We start from the raw sequence: 20,229 nt of genomic DNA, 5'->3' as shown, positions 1-20,229 counted from the left end.
TATCAGTTTTCCCAGTGAACTGATCTGTAATTCGCTGTTCAGTGCTAATAACGAAGTTGTTCATTAGTTCCTTTTTTTATAATCATACCTCAGTGAATTTTTCATTGAGAAATATCAATTTTTCAATGACGTTTATATAATCATTACGTTTCTATTTTAAAATTAACAGTTATAGCTAAATTATGGAAGAAGGTGAAAAATATACATACGTGGGAACGAATGAATCGATCTTCATTTATGTGTCGTTGAATTTTAGGAAATCCCTCTTGTACTTGTGATGATCATGTGAAATTAGGAGCTGGTGATAATGAAATAAATGCAGAACCAAGTACCGTAGATGAAACAGATGTGTTGATTCCATCGGACAACTTGAACGATATTGTTCTGGATGATGTGGGACAGATGAAAACTTAATCGTAGTCTTGTATAAAATTTTAATTATTTTCAGATTGATGAGGAAGGGGAATCTGAAGAGAACACGATATCTCAACAGGACAGTACAAGTGAAGAATGTGAAAGTGAAGAGGAGAGCAATGAAGAAATCGAATATGATGCTGACCATGGGGACGAAGAAAATTCAATATTGGATGAAAGCATAGTATTATCGGAGAGCAAAAATATAATAAAACTCAATCAGTCAAATCAAAATAAAACGAATGTAGCAAAAATTGAAGACATTAATCGAATGGTACTGTGTTAATATTGAATAGAAAATATTTTTTTCATAATTATATTTTCCATAGACTGTTCCCGAACGACCGAAAGAATATATATTCCTCCTTGGACCTGATTCCTTCATAAAATCAGGTAAGAATATGTCATATGTTCTACTCTGTAATCTGTGATAATATGTTCTGTGGCAGAGACTCTGTTCTGTCGGATTGGTCCAGAGATATATCTCTGGATTGGTCGGATTAACCTGGATTAGTGGGACACCACAGATTACAGAGAGATTCTCTGTAATCTGTGTATACAACTTCATTAGTAATCAGATGAATCTATGATTAACTTCTTTGACGCTTTGACCCTTTTTTACGATCAAAAATTCGTAAATCAGATTTATTCAGAATAATTGATATAGCAAATATAAAATAATATCAAGGATCCCCTTCGCTAATATGGAAGAAAAAACGAATCATCCAATTACTCAAAATATTGGTTTTATTGGAGGAGGTAACATGGCAAGAGCAATTTTCAATGGAATAATCAACAAAAAACTTGTGAATGCCAATAAGGTTTTTGTGGCTGGACCTCATGTGGATCGTTTGATATATTTTAAAGAAAGAGGTGCCAATATAGCTGAGAGTAATAATGCCCTTGTCAGATTATGTGATGTCATATTTATATGTGTAAAACCACATGCAATTGGTCTAGTGGCTAGTCAAATAAATCATGGAGAGATAGAACTGTGGGAAAACAAAATCTTCATTTCAGTTTTGGCTGCTACAACTATCAACAAAATTGAAGAACATTTCAGAAGGCCAATGAAATTGTTGAGAGTGATGCCCAATACTCCATTAGATGTTGGAGAAGGGTGTTGTGTTTTCTCTCCAAATGAACTAGTTGATGTGGGAGATATCAATTTAACTAGAACTCTGTTAGAATCTTCTGGATTGTGTTTAGAAGTGCCAGAAAGCCAAATTAATGCAATGGCATCTATTTCTAGTAGTGGTCCTGCTTTTATGTACACTATTATTGAGGCAATGGCTGATGGTGGGGTTAAAATGGGGGTTCCTAGATCGCAGGCTATAAAATTAGCAGCTCAAACTATGTTAGGTAGGTATTGGTATCTCTAATTTAGGAGCAGGAATGTGGTTACACAAATTTTAGGAGCAGCAAAGATGGTTCTACAGTCTGGAAAACATAGTGCACAATTGAAAGATGAGGTTTGTTCTGCAGGAGGTACAACAATTGCGGGAGTTCATGCATTGGAAAAGGGAGGAATTAGAGGTACCATAATGGATGCTGTGGAAGCTACAACAAAACGATCTTTAGAAATGGGGCAATAACTTTGTGAAATATGGAATTTGTCCTATTCAACTCGTAGAAATGGATGGCAAAAAAAAAATTGAGTTTTGCAACAATTCAGATCTCTGTTTTAAAGAAAACTTTTAGGCAGAATTTCAAGCCATCAAGAAGATCGTTTAATGTATGTGAATAATACATCGAAGTTAGATTAACCACATGCAGACATATTGCTGAATTTAAAAAAAGTACTGATAGGATTTGAACCTGCAAACCCTTGATTATTGAGTCCTGCCTAGAGGGGTAGATAATTTTTCTGAGTTCAATAATTTGGATGCTATTAATTTTTTTGAGATCAGTAAGTGAGTGGATTAAAGTGGTTTGTTCCATCTAAATAGAACAAACAAGCCTCTAGTTGTTTCCAACAAATATAATATAATGTGGCAATGGAATGAAATATATAGGTATTTGTAAAATATACATATATTTATTTGAAAGACTCCAATTCACAGTAAATGATAAAATAAAATTTCAAGATCAAAATAAATCAATCACTGGACTTATTCAATTGAATATGCACCGACCTAAAAATAATTGATATTGAAAAGAATCAAATGAGAGCACTAACCATACGAAAAAATACAACCTCTTCTTTTGCGCAATGTACTTAAAAATTCTATTATTGACAACATACTGAGCATCTCCAGATTTGAATGAAAAAATTGAGCTGTCCTTATGAGTATCTTGGATTCTAGGAAATGTATATTTTACATTGTTTGAATTTTGTCTTCATCACCTGAAGAATAAAGAAACAAGAAATTATTATAACAATAATTTATTTTAAGTATCACGCTTAAACTCAATTCAGTCATTCATTGGAAATGACGACAGCATAAATTTGAACCTAAATCTTATTTTCAGTATGAGATCCATCATCTATCAATGCTGCATTCGCGATTTCGTCAAAGGATAGATCTAAACATCGTTTTAGTTCAGAGTAACTAACAACTAGTATGCTCTGTTCGTCTCTGGACATGAGACATACTTTTTCTGGCACACCAGCGTCCAGTTTGTTTAGGCACTGAACGATGTGGGCCATGTCTATCCAAGGTCGACCATCTTCTGTTACTTGATGGAACACATAGTCTCTGAAAAGTTTCAACATGTACCTGTCTCCCGTTTCTGACCAGGCGGCATCCATATTCAATTCGGGTCTTTCATTTATGGTAGACAGTTTACTCAGAAGTCTGAATAAACGACCATTTTCTATTTCTTTGGACAGTTCATTTTCCAAAACTTCCATGTTGTTCTGAAGGTTGTCCATTTGGGTATAAAATCTTGCTCCTATCATGGGCATGAGGTCAGTCACGCTTCTTCTAGGCGGTTGGGAGGATAACAGAAACATAATCAAGTTTCGAAGATCTGGAGTGTAAGATCTGCCCACTAATTCCAGAGCAATTGATATGTTCTCTCTTTGAACGGCAGTGGTGGATTTGCAAGCTAACGCTAAGACCAACTTACCAAGAGCCATCAAATCTTCTTGTTGGTAATGCTGCATCAGTACCAACTGGTTAATGCTATTCGGATCAAAGCAGATCACATCCATCACACCCAGACAACTCAGTCTCAATCGGTTCTTAGAGGTTAAGATAATCTTGGTAGGATCTAAGCTTCTACATGCTAAATTATTGGAATGGATAACTCTCAAAGCTGAAGTGAGCTGAATTATATAATTCCAGATGAGGGGCTCGGGAAGCTTGTTGTTAGCCTGATATCTTAGCAATTCGTTCTTTTGGTGACTGTAAGGTCTCGGAGTGGAATTGTCATTGAGGAAAGGATCACAATATTCATTCTGATCTGTTGAGAAATGCTTGTTGAGTAACGTCTCAGAGCCCGGATGGAAGTCGTATATAAAAACGAGGGAATTGTCCCCAAAAGCTTTTGTTGTAAACACTTCTTTGAGCTGGACAATGTTAGAATGCATCAGTTTCTTCCAAATATCTACATACATCATGGATTTTGTATGCTGTAATCGAAATCCATGGATCCTACGGAGACAATAGTGCATTCCTGTTTTAACATGGGTCGCCTTGTACATTGATGTTTGGTAACCTAACAGAAATCCGTCTATTACAAAACATACAATAATTAAAATAAATAGAAAAGAAAAACTTCTTTCTGCAATATATTATGAAGCCAAAAATCGTTTCATCTTGGATGAAGCAATTCAAAATATTTAAAGAAAGCATGACTCACCTTTATGAACTGAAGTATTAGAAATTGGTTCTAATGGACAAAGCTCATGGTAGCCATCTATTTCTTGAGGGAGGTCAGTAACTTGTGGATCTGGTAACATAAGTGTGAGCATGTTTTGACTAAGAATTTCTGCCCTGATATTCTCAGATACAAAAAAAGAATGATCTTCTTTCCTTTTAAGACTATCTACATGGCTTGGTGTACCAGGATACACTTTGTACTCAGAGGTTATAACATTATTAGCAATATTATCATTTGCTAATGGAGGTGGATCCGTAGAATGGTAAAAATAGGTGGTTCCTCCTACATTTTCCTGGTAGGGTATGCTACTGCCACTTTTTTCCAAGAGTTCCATTGTTGAATTAACTGCACATAAAGATTAATGAAAAAACTCATAAGGTGAATTATTCAACTATTGTTACCTGGATGCGGAGGTGAAGACGATTCAGGAGTGACATGGGAAGAAATATGATCAATGTCTTCTGCTGCACTTACAAAACTAAGATGAGAATTATCAGTTGAACCATATGACATGTATAAGCTGGATGAAGGTGATGTACTGGAAGTTTTTGGAATAAATTCAGGATTGTGAACTAAACTTTTTTTGGGAGTCCCTGATGGTCCTAAATTAAGCTTAGAAGAAAAGCTTTGCCGTAATGATAAATCATCAGCATGAGGTGTCATATAATTAGCCAGTTTTGACTCCTGTGGCACTCCATTAGAAGGAGAATAACGCAAATACATCGGATGGTCCATAATATTAAAAATACTTTCAGATACTTCGTACTCAGAATCACCTTTATAAAAATCTCGCATATGGTTTTATATTAATCAATATGTGAATCTAAAAGAACAAAATGGGTTTCACGAAAAACTATATGTTTCATTTCAACTGCACTTTCACTCGTCTAAAACAGTATTCTTATTCTATTCACTATGAAATTAGTGATTTTTTCACCTTGACATTTTGGAGTCAATTATTCGAACCAACGGATAAATAGACCGTATATTTATTTTTTCACAAAAAAAAACAGATGCCCACTTGTCGGAGAAATCGGTGAGCACCTTGCTCCCTCGTCTGAAATATTTTCCTGAATAAGAAAGTTGAATAAATATTTGATTGTCAATCAGAATAATCTCTACCATTGAACAAAGAAAGAAGTCTATGCTTCGGTCATAGAAAAGAGTCCTAAGAGTGCATAGAACATTCAGAATTCTTCCATAGAACTTATAAAGAATGATTTCATCTATCCAGAATGGGCTACGCTAGTTTTGTAAGGAATTAGTTGAATTACTAGTAGGCGTAGTTTATTCGTGTTTTGTTCTAGTAGGCACAGATAACAAGAAAATTTCGAAAATAAAGTGGACTTAGGTTAAGTCAGAGACTCCATAGACCTAATAAAATATGGACAGGCCCTGAGAGAGAGAGGTCACGAATAGTACGTTAGAAAGAGATGGACATATGGTAGAAAACGTCAAAATCATATGTTTATTGTTTACTGTTCAGCTACTGTGTTTTCAATCGATATTTCATTCTCCTCACAAGCAATTTAGCAGAAAACTAGGTTTTTAGAATCGACTGCTACATGCTAATAAAGCGAAAGAGATTTATTTTTGGAAATAATAGACCAATATAGGAGTTTCTTTGTTATTTTATGTACATATGAGACATAATTTACAAACAATCACAAGGAATATACCTAATCTACTTCCTATATTTCATAAGGCCACAGCAAGAATATGTAGAGGTGACTTGAATTTCGAGATAGTATATATTATTGAATGTTATAAAGAATGTTGTTCTAAACGAAGTAGTTACATATCTACCATAACATTCTATTTCAAGGCATGTCCGAAGAAAATACTAAACTCCAATCTGGATTTAATATTAGAAAGAGAAGAGATGTGAATTATGTTGATATTCAGTATGCCTTGTGACATCGGCAAACTCAAAACACAATATTTTCTGTTGATCAGTGTCACAGAAATCTAACACTGTAAAGCCACACGATAAAGAAACAGTAGCAGTAAAATATTAATGCCAGGAGTGCCAGAGAAGAGCAACTTTACCACTTGATGGAGAACCTATCAAAATAATTGAAAAAAAAATTGTGAATGATTAATCATCATATAAATATTTCCCCAGCAGGAAATTTTATATTATTTGTGAAAGTATCAATAAACATACTTAAAATTATTGCCCTTTTCTCTATACCACCCATGTTTTTGCTCAAGGAAGGTAAAATGCTTAAAAAAATTCACTTCAACGATTAATTTTTCTCTGTGTAGCCAGAACCCAAAGCAGGGGTCCTTTCATCTTCCCAAATCACGATTAATTTCAGTGTATATAAAATCAGACCCTGACGAATAAGATAATATTGTTGTTTTGTACAACTCTCAAGTTTTCCTACATTAATAAAAATCAGAAAAAAAAATTTTCAGGTAGTATTTTTTTTTTATAAACTTTTTAGGGTTTTCACTCCCAATCTCTGAAACTATTATTTTATCAGCACTTGAAAGTTTCAATACGAGAAAAATATAGTTGATTTCAGTACAAAAATTGCTACAAATTAATAGAAAATCTATAAATCTACCGACAACCACCCAAAAATGCAACATGGAGGATCAGCGGACTGGTAGAATTCCCGAGTTTACTCGATAACTTGCTGGAAGCGGCAACGTTGATTTATTCTCTACCAGCTACCAGCTTGACGTTTACTACCAGGGACTACTGTCAAAGAGTAACCAGTTACTCTTTGCTACTGTTATCTCTCTTTTCTACCACCCCCCCTCTCTCTCGTGGGTATTCCTCGATGCGGTGAACGGGAAAACCACGTGAAGGCCTGTCCATGTATTATTAGGTCTATGAGAGACTCTGAGTTAAGTTAATTTTTTATCAAAAATTAGAAGCAATGTCGAAGCCTGAAACTACACCCAAACTTCCTGCAGTAACTCCTAAGTTCATTGCTGAAAAATTTACTATTGAACTTGGGGGTATATAATCACTGATTTCAGCATCCAATGTAAATATTTAGAAGATTTCCATTTTTAGCTCAGGAGCCATGGCCCAATGATGTGAAACTTTATCAACCTTATGAAGTGGAACAAATATTATTACCAGATAATGCAAACTGCCTTGCAGTTCAAGCATTTTTAAGAATGTGTCAACTGAATTATACCGTTGATTCAAGAGCAAATGCTGAAGCAATGTCTCCAACAGGAAAAGTTCCCTTTATTAAATGTGGAGCATTTGTGGTATCTGAACTTGAAGGAATAGTACAGTTTGTCAATAATAGAGGCATAACTCTAACTGAAAAGTTAGATAATGAGGAGAAATCTGATATGAGAGCCTACATGTGCCTTATCCATAATGTTTTAGAAAAAGCTGAGGTGATTTTTCTTTCTCACCATTTTAAATCCAAGTTTTACCTAAGTCTCATTATAGTTTAATTATTTAATTATATTTAGCTATATATCTGTTGGATGGATAACGAAACATATAATGATGTTACTAGTATTAGGCATGGATCAGTTTATCCCTGGCCTCTCAATCATATCCAGAACTGGACAAAACGAAGAGCTGTTATAAAAAATCTGAAAGTCTGGAATTGGTATGATAAGAAACTCGAAGAAGTTTTTCAAGAAGTTGAAAATGCTTGTCAGGCATTGTCAGATCGTTTGGACAACAAGGAATATTTTTTTGGAAATCGGTGAGTTCCTGAAAAGTGTTTTACTTATTTTATTATAGTTGAAAATTGGCCTTGGAAAATTGAGGATGAATGTTTTGTCTGTTCAAATTATGCTTTTCTAGGAATTCAAATTCATCTTTCCAAAGATTGAAAATTTTAAATCATATTTTCTGAGAAAGGTTCAAGTTTTGTTTGTTCACAGCCCAGTTTATTATGAGTAAATTATTTTTTTATGTCATTCTAGAACTGAATTAGATGCACTTGTCTTTGGACATGTATACAGTATGTATACCTCCAGTTTTCACTCAAAAGAATTTCAGAATATTCTCAAGAAATTTCAACCTCTCTTGAGACATTGTAAGAGGATATGCAATTTGCTGGATCTACTGCCATTTGAATTATGTGATCATTAAAGTAGACTGAAATTCGTTTCGATTTCATGAATTATATTAAAATTATTAAAGAAATACTTGTTCTTAATTTTTAAATAAGTATTTAATAATTTTTCATTTAATATGATCAATGAGTTCACCACATTTTAAACAAAAATATGAAGTATCTTAATATTCAATTTGGCTATTCAAAATTATGGAAATTTCGAGTATGGCAATTTCAGCAGGTGCAAGATTGCATTTTTTTTATGCAGTGAGGAGATATGACAGGATCTCTCTTACAGACAGGTTCATAATCAAAGTTAAAGTCCCTTTAATTTTAAAGCTTCTTTTAACACTTCTAAAAATTACACTAATGGAAGTTTCAAGCAACTTACATTTGATTATGGAACTGTACATAAGTAAAACTTTCATTTAAATCTTACCTCATAGAGAGAATGTCCATCAAAAATTCTGCAAGTGTATATATTTTTCATTGTAATCGAAGTGTTCGAACAAAATTACAACAGATTAGCAAGAATATGAGTTTGGCACACCAATCATCAGAAATTTAGACAGCCTGTTGAAAAAAAAAAAGACCAAGTTTTGGTTGTTTGCCAGAGATGTTTGTTGCATGCATGGGATGTTTATTCTGATGCCTCATCGCTTCTAAGTAACAAACAACAACAGATTCTTTATTACTAACATTATCACACCTTCACAACGCGTCAGAAACTCAGGACTTTTGCATTTAGTCATATTTGAAATTAACAAATTTGTTATAATTGCAGATAAGTGGGTTTTGTAATTTCCATTTGCATTTCTTGATAAAATGTCTGTATTGATCTTTTATTGAAATCATCAAAATACTCGATTTTTGTTACAGTCCAACTGAGTTAGATGCCTTGGTGTTTGGCCATTTTTTCACCATACTCACTACGCCTTTGCCAAACAATAGTTTCGCCAATATCGCAAGAAAGTACCCAACTCTCATAAATTTGATTCAAAGAATTGAAAAGGAGTATTTTAAAAAAGAAACTAAGCATTAGGAGTAGGAAGTACATTTTCTTGCTGCTTTCCAAAAATATGATGCGTTTACAATATTCAGTGTAGTGTTATTAGGGAATTGAGGAAATTGTGAATTTCAAGACTGCTTGGAGATAAATTATACTCGAAATACCTAATGAGTATATATTTAGAAAATATGATTCTTTATCATAATAAACTGAAATACGTTGCTTCCTCAAAACAGAGGGAATAATAATGTTAACTTGGATAAAAACTTGTAGTCAATAAAAAAGCAAATGTGAACAAATCATTTATTCATCCTGATCACATAAATGCTCTCATTTATAATTCAAGGTTCCTCTAGGTCAAGAGCCAGAATAACATTTCCACTATTTACACGCAAAAAAAAAATGCTACTGTGATTCAAGACCAAAAACACATGCATTTCATGTGTTGAGACATAAAGTAATATTCATGGAACATATAATATTTAATATCAATGAACATTACCTTATAGAGAAAGAGATAATAAATTCCTCCACCTACCCCTTAAGATAATCATGTGAAAATCACAATTTTTCTAAATAAATTCTGCTTCTTAGGAAAAAGATGGCAATTGTTTGGGTTATATGTGTATAAGTATCTATACTGACTTATTCTTACTTGAGAAAATGGCAAATTTAAGATTGCGACACCATTTTCTATTGTTCATTAAAGTATTATACTTTGAGATGTTAAGAAGTATGACTGTAAGCGGTATTTGTGTATGGTCCGCTGTAGATGGAACTTCCTAGATGCGAGGTTGTCTTCGGTCTCCTTCTCGCCATCAAACACATGGTCGCGAATACAACACAAACCATCAGTATTAGTCCTGCAACGCATATTCCTATCGCAAATGTTCTCTGTGAGATGCATATGGTATCGTCGGAAGTCTAAAAATAAAATTGAACCATGATGAAGGAATCAATAGTCTTAGATTCGGACGAAAAAAAAAGAAAATTCAAATCGACACACACATCCGCCTTGGATAGGAAGCAGCCTACGTTTACTGCTTAAGAATTGTTAATGAATGTGTGACGATCAAAATCAAAGGTATATATTTATAATTCTCAAGTTACCTTCTCGCTATAGACGCCGTCTTCTTCTGGCTTGGCAAGGTCGTTAGCTTCGTTTACGTAAAGCCCGCTGTACACTTCGATGGTCGCCGGAATGCCTTCGCTGGGATCGGGAGCTTGTCTGCGGACACGATTTTCACCAATCTTGGGTCCGCAATTCGGAGGCTGGAAATGAAAAAAAAAATCTTCTTTCTGCTTTTCATCCTTATCACCTGCTATTTGAATGACGAGAAAAAAAGTTCAACTCACGGCAATATTGCATCCGCCATCTGCCTTCAGGCATAGTTTGACATTGCACTGATAATAGACGGAAGGAGTATAGGGAAACTTGTGCGCCTGAAACTTGACGGTGGCTCTCGTCTTGTTCTCGCTATATTCGAACAGTCCCATAATTTCCGGATCTAAAGGACATCCATCTCGATTTATCAGCTTCTGTTCGCCCCAACCCAATCCGTCCCTGACGAGACAGTCGGTCACCCACAGTCCATACACATCCTGTTGATCCAGCGTGATATCGAGTGTTAACGGATCGCCGATCTTTACATTTTCCGCCACTTCTTTCCTTTTCGAATCCGAATATATTCGCATGCTGCATCCTGGCATGGGCGCGTTCGCTACCAATGTATCTGCCGCCATCAAACTGAAAATCGAACAGTCCTTAGAATTTTGACGAGCAGGCAAAAAAGCAGAGTTTATTTTCTGCTGAACATACTTGAAAACGGTATTAAAATGCGTATTTTTTTCACTTACTCGACTTTCAGTGAATCATTCATCACAGTATTATTTCGGGTGTTGTATCTGCATCGTATGTGAAAGCCTCGACCTTGGTTCGTAACAAGTTTCAGATGTGGTTGGACGACTATGGTATTGAAGTATTCAATTCCACCATCATCCTGAAATTATAAAGGAAAATACATTATTTATTAATGTCCCCAGAATATTACTCAAATAATAACATTTGATTTAATTTTTTCAAAGCTTCACTCTTCGAATGAAAGTTGAAGAATTTAAAACAGATCATGTCGTGGTTTGAAAACTCATTTTTGTGAAAATCGTATATAATCTGTTTTAAGTTCAACTATGGATATTCGTCAAGTATCAGCCACATCAATCCTATAAATTATGAGGGTTCTTGAATTCTGCAAAAAGTCCCCAGAGATCACTATTAATTAGCCAGAAAAATTGACAAAAAAAGGTCGGGCATCGCGTGCAATTGATAGAATATGTACAAATTAAACAAACTACCTTCACTATTGATAGATAATATAGTAAACTTGTTCAATGGAAGCTAATCATTAAAATTTTATCTGAGAATAACGGATTTATCAATTATTTACAGTTATAATTAAGGAAGAAGACCGATAATTTTTTTAGTTGAAGGATAACCTTAAGGTTTTTTTTATACTTGTTCATATTGAGGTTCTCACGATGTAATTCTGCATAATACGGAAGAAAATTAAAGTGAGTAATCGGTAATAAACCATCTAATATAAATAGGACAAATCGCATCATTGTCTCATATTAAATTCATTCACAACCTTGAAGATGAGGTCGAAACGTTCCACACAAGGAAACTTATCAACATGAGATCATTGTCTTGCGATTTACTATAGTACATGAATGTTCCCCTTTGAATTTATAAACAATTCTAATACATACAAAAACACCTGAAAGTTGTCTTTTTGCAACTTTCGTTTTGAGCTTGATTATACAGCGTCTTCGAGCCACTGTAGGCGTATCTTATCGAAGAGTCAACGACTGAACGACATCTTCAAACCAGAAAATTCATTTTCCAATCTGATCAAACTTTCCACCTTTCACCTATTCCCTTCAAGGTATATTTTTTTTAGTTGAACTGTTTGTGCCTATGTAGATCAGATTGCTCGAAATATTACTGAAATGTATGAAACAGACATGTATTGAGCTCTAAACTGCTCCGCCTTGGGCAAGAAGGTCAAGTATTGGCGACTTGTCTGCTCACGCCTTGTTTCGTAACGTTTCTTCGTCGCGTAATGATCGTTTTACACAACGGTTGCTATAAATGACGATTTCACCTTCTGAAACGATCTCAAACAAAATTGGGAGCTACCTATCGTTCAATAATTATGACTGCGATCGGATGCAAATCATTCTGCCGTCGAAATCCAAAAATAATAGTTTTGGACAAGATCACGTCAAAAAAGTTTGGTCTGAAGTATTTGAATGGGTCACCAGACCAACACTCCATTGGGCCACACTGATGGTATCAGTGCTCTTTTACGGATGATATACATCACTTAGAAATAAGGATGAGCTCACGTGGCTTGAGATCCCGAGGCCAAAAACACTCCATCTTCAGTGAGTGAAACAATGGATAAATAGGTTCATTGAAAACGACCTCATTTATAAATTTTATTCCTTAACGGGGAGATGTCTCGTAGACAATGATTCCTTTTTCTGAATCATAACCGATGCCGTGAGGAAGACCAATTTCGTCTTGCAAGTTGCAAAACCGGTCTGAACTTCAGACGATTCTCGAATCGCTTGAAAAACAGCGATAGCATTCTGGGCCTTCGTTGCTCGTTCAGGCGATGCGACTACCCAGTACCTCCTGCCTGCTGAAGAGGTAAGGGGTCAAAGAACGTATACCTGGTAGGTCGAATAAATCGCCAAACTTTATAGTTTATACAAAATTGAGAGCAGAATAAACTTATCCACAAAAAAAGTAACAAAATTCATATTTAACGAAGGATACTTCTGCAGAAATGTCCAATGTATGGAGGAAATAGAAAAAAAATTGAAAAACCTTGTAATATGTAACCATATTATATTATCTGCATCTTTTCAATGCAGTGTTCTGAGAAAATCGGTCACAAAATGAGAAGAATGAATTTTGATTGTGATTGAACATATTACACAACCAATGAATAATAAAATTATGAAACACAATTCGAAAATATCGCCCCCTTGTTCCATACCTCTGATGGTGACTGGATATTAATGTATTCGATACCTAGACACTTTCTAATTCGCAAGGCAATATAAAACCTTGGGCTGACACTTGGAAAAAATTCGCGTCGTTTATGAATGTTAGGTATATCGCCTACTGTAAAGAATTTATGTAGGCATATTACTTTGTTTGAAACTCCGCACATATTAACATTTTTGAAAATGTTATGAGTTTCGTATATACAAGTAATAAATAAATCCATTATGACTGTAACTTTTGATTTTCATCACCTTATATTTACATGTATATATGCTTCACTAATATAGATAGTATGTGAATATACATACTTCGAAGTTTTGTAATCAGATAATAACCAAACTTACGATTTCAACTTAAACTTTCTGGTAATGCCATCCTTTTTCGAAAGTCGGAAACTTTTCATTTGAATCTTTTGAGAGAAAGTTGTAAAAATTCTTTAAAATTCAACTTCTCAATATGATAAAGAAGAAGAGTCGTTTTAAACGTAGTAAATAGGTGAAATAAGGAACATTTCTCACCAGTTCCGTGCTCATGGTGTTGCATCCTCTGAGAGGCAGATTATATCGAATTGGGGCAGGTCTCTGCACCCATTCTCCCATGCAAGTGCTGTTCTTCGAAAGTCCTCTGGGATAAATCATCCCATTGAATCTTCCAGATCTAGTGTTAATTTTCACTTCGATCTGATCACTGTTGCATGTCACGCTCACATCTGTTGGTATTTCGGGCGAACCTGAAATGGTATCGATGAAGGATTCTCATGGAAACTCAAAAAATTGAAGAAATGAATGAAATTTCAAAAATCTAAGAAATGCGAATCGCCATTGAGCGTTCCCCCGATGGAACTTTGTTATTTCCGATTTTGGTCATCGTATGCCATCATCTGCAAATGTCCATAACTAAACCTGTATCGTTATGTAGATCCCCTTGGGGTAAGGTCAACTGAAAATCATGCAGTTCAAGTTTCGTTAAGAGTTAACGGTATATTACTCCGCTAGGTCATATAGAGATTTTTTCTTCGTAGATGTTCATCAGATATAAGTAGCTACGCGACACATATCCGAAAAAAAAGGAAAGGATATTCTTTGGACAAACATTTTCATTCGAGATACAAAAACTGCTAAAAAATATTGTTAATTATTATACCTCTACACTCCTTATTGGATTAATAACTACAGCACACATACACACATCGTCAATTTTTGATGATCGATAATAATTCTTTGAGTGTACTTACTTGGTGCTGTTGGAAGATTGGCAGCATCGATTGATAGGTGTGAATTAATTTCCTGAAAGTTTTGAAAAACGAATCAATAACTTCACAATGCTGAGACGGCATTGTAGCTGACACAGTACGGTAATATCTACAGATTGTCATTCTCCTGGATCAAATCAAAAAAATCGTAATAGGTACGTTAAACAAATCTTGTTTCAATCATCATTATCAAAAGTTCATATTTAGTGTATTTTTTACTGCTCAAATGAAGTGATTCCTTGTCGAAAAATAGCGTCCGTCTTTCATTTACCAGAAACAGACAGTAATAAAATTGAGAAGTGGAAAAGTATGAATCATAAAAGAGTTGAGGTTTTGATCATTATAGGTATTATTTTTACACATCAGGAATCGCCACCTACTTTATACCAACACTAGGCAAAGACGACATTAATGAGCTAGTCCACCTTGAAAAAAAGGAGTAAGAACCCATTAAAATTGATGTAACTCAATCGAACAGCCTTGCCAAACGCCCGCGATTATTTTCTACTTTTTTTTTGGTCTCTCTTTCCACGAAATGCTTGAGATTACAGGTCGAATCAAATTTTCCGAAAAAATATGTCGATTCCAATTAAAGATATCTGCTACCCTAAGGAGTTGGGAATATAGTAAAAAAAATAAAAGTATACCTAATGATGATACCTTAACGATTTTCTTAATATATTTATTGGAACTGAAATTATAACTCATGCAGGATTATGCAATTTTCCATATGCTGATAGAAACTTGTGCCTGAATGTCATCTATCTAAATTATCATACATGGATGGAACTTTTTTTTCACATAATCAGCCGTGAATAACTTCGCTTCGTTCATTTGTATACTTACCAATAAGGTAAAAATGGCAAGGAAAATGGTAGAAGCGAATAATTCCATTGTGTCAGTCCTGAAAGAAATAGAAAGCGGTCAAACAGATATAGATTGTCAGGTGGGACATTTGCGAGTAAATCAAAATGAATTGCGATTGTCTTTGTAATGAAACACAACACGCGATTATATCAACATTTTGTAGTATTACGTGCTTTCCTCTCTTTTGTGGTATACCTAGTATGTCGTACATGTATAGGTATACAAGACTTGGATTGAGTCACGAATATTCGCATTATTATCTAGATAAATTATAGAAGACAAATTAATAATTTTCTATTTAGCAGTAAAAAAAAGGAAAATGTCAATAATTATTATACATTCCTCATAGTTAGACCTATGAAAATTTCGATTGTTAACGACCTCCCAAAATATGATAAACATCAAATTCTACGTAAAATATCCTAATGAAAATTAAAATTAGAATTCGCATACGATATCCCATGTTCATTTATTAAAAACATGTTTGAATCCTTATCTATATAGGTACTTATTATTATACATTTATAATGACTACTTTGTGGGTAATTCAGAAATTGGGAAATATTGAAATTCAGGAAATCATTTCAATAAAAATTCGTTGTGCCTATATAAGTATCTGTGATATAAGCAGAGACAACTGTTGTACATTAATAACTAGACGAATTTTTCTTACTAATTCACTCTTATAATTTATTTATTCATCACGGAAAAGATTTCATGAGTTAAGTAGAATGCAGCATGAATGAAAATTCTATGTTTGGTAGGGACAAACTCTATGATACCTGGAATATTCATGGACCTATAATAAATCTATGGGAATATTACCAAAGAGTATCATCAATTCTTTGATATTAGGCAAAATTAAAAATCACAGAACACTCAAAATATTCTTTGCATCCACACTATGGTAGAAAATTTTTTATTTGAAATATTTTCAATAAAATTTCATATGAAAACGATATGCCCATTCAAGGTATACTATTGAACCCACTACAATTGAGTGTGTTACCCACCTTAAATTACCAAGTTACATAGCTACACACCAATTTCAATTAATCGAAATGTACCTAATTAATCATGTATCTATGCATACTCAGTTTTTCACACAATAAATAAATAAAATATTAATAGACATATAAGACAATCAAGGCTCACCTTCGAAGACAAGGAGACGATGACGAGAAATCCTACTGGTGAGTGCTAAGAGAAATAATCCAGAAATTGACGGTTCTTATGGTCGGAGTGGCACAATTTTACACCATATTTCGGTAAGCTTCTTACCGTTTTCAAGAATTATCCAGCAAGAAATTTAGTTTCACGAAATACCAGAGGACATTTCGTTTTCCGCAAATACCTATCAACACATCATCCAACCCGTTACGAAGAACAACTGACAAGAATACCTGCATTTCCACTCAACGTTGTCGCTTGCAACCACTCGTTTCACCTACACATACTAAGAGTCGATCATTCTGATCCGCGAGAAGATTTGAAATCTCATATTTTGTCACAAAGTTGAGCATTTATTATAGCTAATTAATGTATAATTTCATTAAAATGCTATGTTAATCATGGAACAGATTTTGAAATAAAAGATATATCCCAAAACTTCGGAGACTTCAACGTCAGGTTAAGAACGAAAACTGGTACCCATATCATGAGATTTCGACCTCAACGTGGCAAATATGGATAAATGTTACGTCATCGTCTTATTTAGAGTTTTAGAATGCGTAGGATGTATTGGATTTTTTTTCTTATGAAAGTCATTATTGATAGAAAATGACACATAGGTACCTAATACTTATGCTATTTTCCTTAAGAGCGGAACATCAGAGGATCTACAATTAAAGATACCTTAAGTACATCTACAGGTGTATCTGAATTACACCGAAAAATGAAAGGGGTGATTCTTTGAGGAAAATTCAAGTGGACATTTGGTGTAAAATTTTTTGAAAAACCTCCCCCCGGAAAATTTACACCCTTCCGAAGTTTTACTACTTAAACCTTTTCTGGGCATATTTCAGGGTTGAAAAAATTCCAACATGTGCAATTTCATTGACAAATGATATTTACCAAGTTTCGTGTGTTGAGCTTAATAAAAAAAAACATTTTTTTTGTTAATCTCCGAAGGGTGTTACATAGAATTTTATGATTTGTCATAGACATGCGGTCATAGATGACGAAATCGTTCGATCTTTAATTTCATGATAATTAAAAACTTTTTATGAGGATAATTTATTTTCATAAAATATATATGATAAAGTAGCGTTTCAATTGGTATATAAATATTAATAAATATCACTACAAATATAAATGAAAATATTTTTTTTTCTCCTACCTACTTCCCTCAAACATTCCCAACAAGTAAAAAAAAAAATTAATTTCCTGGAAGTTATTCGAAATGACATTCTGTCATCCAGGAACTCCTTAACAATGTAGTAACTTTTTTTATGCAAGATACGTTTGATTGAAGTTGATGAAAAAATCAATGATCTGAGGTGGCCGTTAAAATAGTCAGGGGCCTACTTATACATATATGTTTAATTTCTGTGAGTTATAGTCGGGAAGTTATACTTTTGCACCATATATCGCTTGTACAGAAAATAAATACATTTATTGCACTACTATTTTGTTTGAATAAACTAAACACCAAAAAAAAACAAATAAAATTCAACATTGATAATCTAAGAAAACTTGTTTTACTATACAAAGCGTCCCGAGTTGGAAAGTGCCTATTATACTTTTCTGGAGAAATGAGCCCATTTCAATACTCTTCCAAAAAGTCTTTTTTCTTCTTTGATATCATTCAATTCTGAACCACCTTCTATTGGAACTGTTGCTTTAGTCCAAATAATTTTCAAACTATCAAAAAAATAAATTTTTATTTACTGTAATAACCAGAAGAGCTCAGCTTTCAAAAATATTTTTTATCTTAATAGATCATATTATTATGTATGGAACAATGTCATAAACTTAATATTCAGATAGCAACAGTTCTATAGAAGTATTTAATAGACACTTGGACTTCAGCCACCCTGCATAGTGATTCAGGTTTTTCTAATGATTCGAGGCGAAATTTTGGGTCTTTTCAATTCAGATGAAATAGATGTAAGTGGAATAGATATACCATTCAATGTATCAGTTTTAAGTAATTGTACTGGAAATAAATTAAAAAGTATTGGTGCTGATGGAGTACTCCTGGGTATTATAGCTGACCCAGCAGGTGCTAATAGTGGGAGCTGCTTTGTATTTGTTTCTGAAGTTGGTATCTTAGGAGTAGCTGTAAAAAAATAAATTATTTATATGCTCCATTTCTCGATTCAAGTATAATGAATACCAAATTGGAAAAATCATATTCACAATACTTAATGAGTACCTCACCTAAGATTTATTAACAATAATTAAAAAAGGCTTCTTTTTGGATTGTCAAATAAACAGTGAAATCCATACCTATGTTCTTTTTATCCAGCGAAGTGAGTTTATCGATAATACTTTCTTTAGTTTCTCCTAAATCTTCCAAGACGTTCCAAAGATTTTTATTGTTTTGCTTCAAGCAGGCATTTTCTTTTTTCAGTTCCACATTCTCTTTCCTCAAATTGATTAGTTCTAAGATCATTTTATCCATCTGTCGTTTTTTTTTAACTCTACATTTCATTTGAGCTGCTCTATTTATTTGTCTGATTCTTTCAATGCTTGACGCATCCTTTGATTTAGTACATTTTGTTATCTCATTATTCGAAATTTTATTCGTTTCAATTTTTTTTTCTAAATTCCTATTTAACTCAAGCTTATCTTTCTTCATCAGAGCTTGTTTTAATTTACTTTTTAAGTCTACTTGTTTTTCTGCCGAATCTTGAATAGAAATTTCATTGAGTAGTTGGACTTTATCATTTATTTGGGGAATCTCAATCATATTAATAATTGATAGTTCACTGTTATTAATATCCAACATATTCTCATGCAAAGATTCCTCTACTGATGGAAATATATGAGGAGTATGTAAGGTATCTTCATTCGATACATCAGATAGAATTCCAGACTTCAATGATCTGTTTTCTGAATTTTCTAGTGCCTTTTTGAATGTTTCTTCGAATGGATTCACATTCTGCAAGTCTTGAAAAAGTCCTACTTCTTCACAATTGCGGAAAAAGCTGGTAGGTGTAGGTGTTTGATCACCTAAAACTGATTTAAATATCTTAAATCGCCAATATATCCAATACATAAAATCCGATAGTATACCTGTTTCGCTACTTTTCCCAGTAAATTCTAAATTGAAACCCATGCTGTGCTTTTTTTTATGAGAGTTCAAATGATCTTCATTAGCAAATGTCATAAAACAATTTTTTTCGTTACATGCAAAAGGTTTATCTGATACGTTCATGATCATAACTTTACTTTATTTATTAAAGTTCTTATCTACGTTATCATTAATTGAAATCAGCAGAAGAGAGACATAGAGGAATAGGAAGGATACCATAGAGGAATCTACAACATAACTAATAACTATAGAGAATGGACTGAGCATTTCAAAATTTCAATGTGTTCCTTAACGTAACAGCCACAGATTACAGAGCGTAACAGCTTAGGGGCGCGAAGCCCGTAGAATGAAGAACCAAAAAGAAAGTTCAATGGAAACGGTGCATACGGCATGATATAAGAACAAATCATGGCATACGGCATGCCTTTCTCTATGATCTTTGCTTTAGCCGTAGATATCTCTATCTACTACGGCTTTAGC

The 20,229-nt window shown here is 33.8% G+C and overlaps 4 protein-coding genes and 1 long non-coding RNA gene across 10 annotated transcripts; 2 read left to right on the top strand and 3 right to left on the bottom strand.

Moving 5' to 3' along the window:
* Positions 1 to 51: 51 nt before the first annotated feature.
* Positions 52 to 9,592, top strand: LOC123308399 (metaxin-2-like). Of its 3 annotated transcripts, none has more exons than XM_044891026.1 (7): positions 52 to 192; positions 257 to 393; positions 449 to 688; positions 744 to 807; positions 7,274 to 7,611; positions 7,690 to 7,931; positions 9,168 to 9,592. In XM_044891026.1, the coding sequence occupies exons 1-7, from the start codon at positions 183 to 185 to the stop codon at positions 9,328 to 9,330; spliced, it is 1,194 nt and encodes a 397-aa protein (XP_044746961.1). In that variant the 5' UTR covers positions 52 to 182; the 3' UTR covers positions 9,331 to 9,592. The 3 variants fall into 3 exon arrangements, with proteins under 3 accessions (XP_044746961.1, XP_044746960.1, XP_044746962.1); XM_044891025.1 differs by lacking the exon at positions 9,168 to 9,592 and adding an exon at positions 8,155 to 8,822; XM_044891027.1 differs by lacking the exons at positions 7,274 to 7,611; positions 7,690 to 7,931; positions 9,168 to 9,592 and adding exons at positions 1,435 to 1,776; positions 1,831 to 2,443.
* Positions 2,431 to 5,384, bottom strand: LOC123308397 (PAN2-PAN3 deadenylation complex subunit pan3). Of its 2 annotated transcripts, XM_044891022.1 has the most exons (4): positions 5,180 to 5,384; positions 4,644 to 5,065; positions 4,222 to 4,587; positions 2,431 to 4,077 (listed from the first exon to the last, which is right to left on the bottom strand). In XM_044891022.1, exons 2-4 carry the CDS (start codon positions 5,035 to 5,037, stop codon positions 2,870 to 2,872), a joined length of 1,968 nt encoding a protein of 655 aa, XP_044746957.1. In that variant the 5' UTR covers positions 5,038 to 5,065; positions 5,180 to 5,384; the 3' UTR covers positions 2,431 to 2,869. The 2 variants fall into 2 exon arrangements, with proteins under 2 accessions (XP_044746957.1, XP_044746956.1); XM_044891021.1 differs by having other exon boundaries at positions 4,644 to 5,384.
* On the top strand, positions 5,671 to 6,418 carry LOC123308402. Its single transcript, XR_006537118.1, has 2 exons — positions 5,671 to 5,969; positions 6,068 to 6,418. It is a non-coding gene; the product is annotated as an uncharacterized LOC123308402 (long non-coding RNA).
* On the bottom strand, positions 9,587 to 16,895 carry LOC123308398. Its single transcript, XM_044891023.1, has 8 exons — positions 16,647 to 16,895; positions 15,471 to 15,528; positions 14,607 to 14,658; positions 13,891 to 14,102; positions 11,155 to 11,297; positions 10,654 to 11,044; positions 10,408 to 10,569; positions 9,587 to 10,221 (listed from the first exon to the last, which is right to left on the bottom strand). The coding sequence occupies exons 2-8, from the start codon at positions 15,516 to 15,518 to the stop codon at positions 10,024 to 10,026; spliced, it is 1,206 nt and encodes a 401-aa protein (XP_044746958.1). The 5' UTR covers positions 15,519 to 15,528; positions 16,647 to 16,895; the 3' UTR covers positions 9,587 to 10,023.
* Positions 16,896 to 17,716: 821 nt separating this feature from the next.
* On the bottom strand, positions 17,717 to 19,947 carry LOC123308400. Of its 3 annotated transcripts, none has more exons than XM_044891029.1 (3): positions 19,731 to 19,945; positions 18,942 to 19,667; positions 17,717 to 18,771 (listed from the first exon to the last, which is right to left on the bottom strand). In XM_044891029.1, the coding sequence occupies exons 1-3, from the start codon at positions 19,876 to 19,878 to the stop codon at positions 18,539 to 18,541; spliced, it is 1,107 nt and encodes a 368-aa protein (XP_044746964.1). In that variant the 5' UTR covers positions 19,879 to 19,945; the 3' UTR covers positions 17,717 to 18,538. The 3 variants fall into 3 exon arrangements, with proteins under 3 accessions (XP_044746964.1, XP_044746963.1, XP_044746965.1); XM_044891028.1 differs by having other exon boundaries at positions 18,942 to 19,673; positions 19,731 to 19,943; XM_044891030.1 differs by having other exon boundaries at positions 18,629 to 18,771; positions 18,873 to 19,673; positions 19,731 to 19,947.
* Between the last annotated feature and the right edge of the window lie 282 nt (positions 19,948 to 20,229).

The sequence above is a fragment of the Coccinella septempunctata genome, chromosome 2, assembly GCF_907165205.1.
Source record: "Coccinella septempunctata chromosome 2, icCocSept1.1, whole genome shotgun sequence".
Taxonomy (NCBI): Eukaryota; Metazoa; Arthropoda; class Insecta; order Coleoptera; family Coccinellidae; genus Coccinella; species Coccinella septempunctata.
Note: the sequence above shows the minus strand (reverse complement) of the source record. Positions and strands in the feature narration are given on the sequence as shown.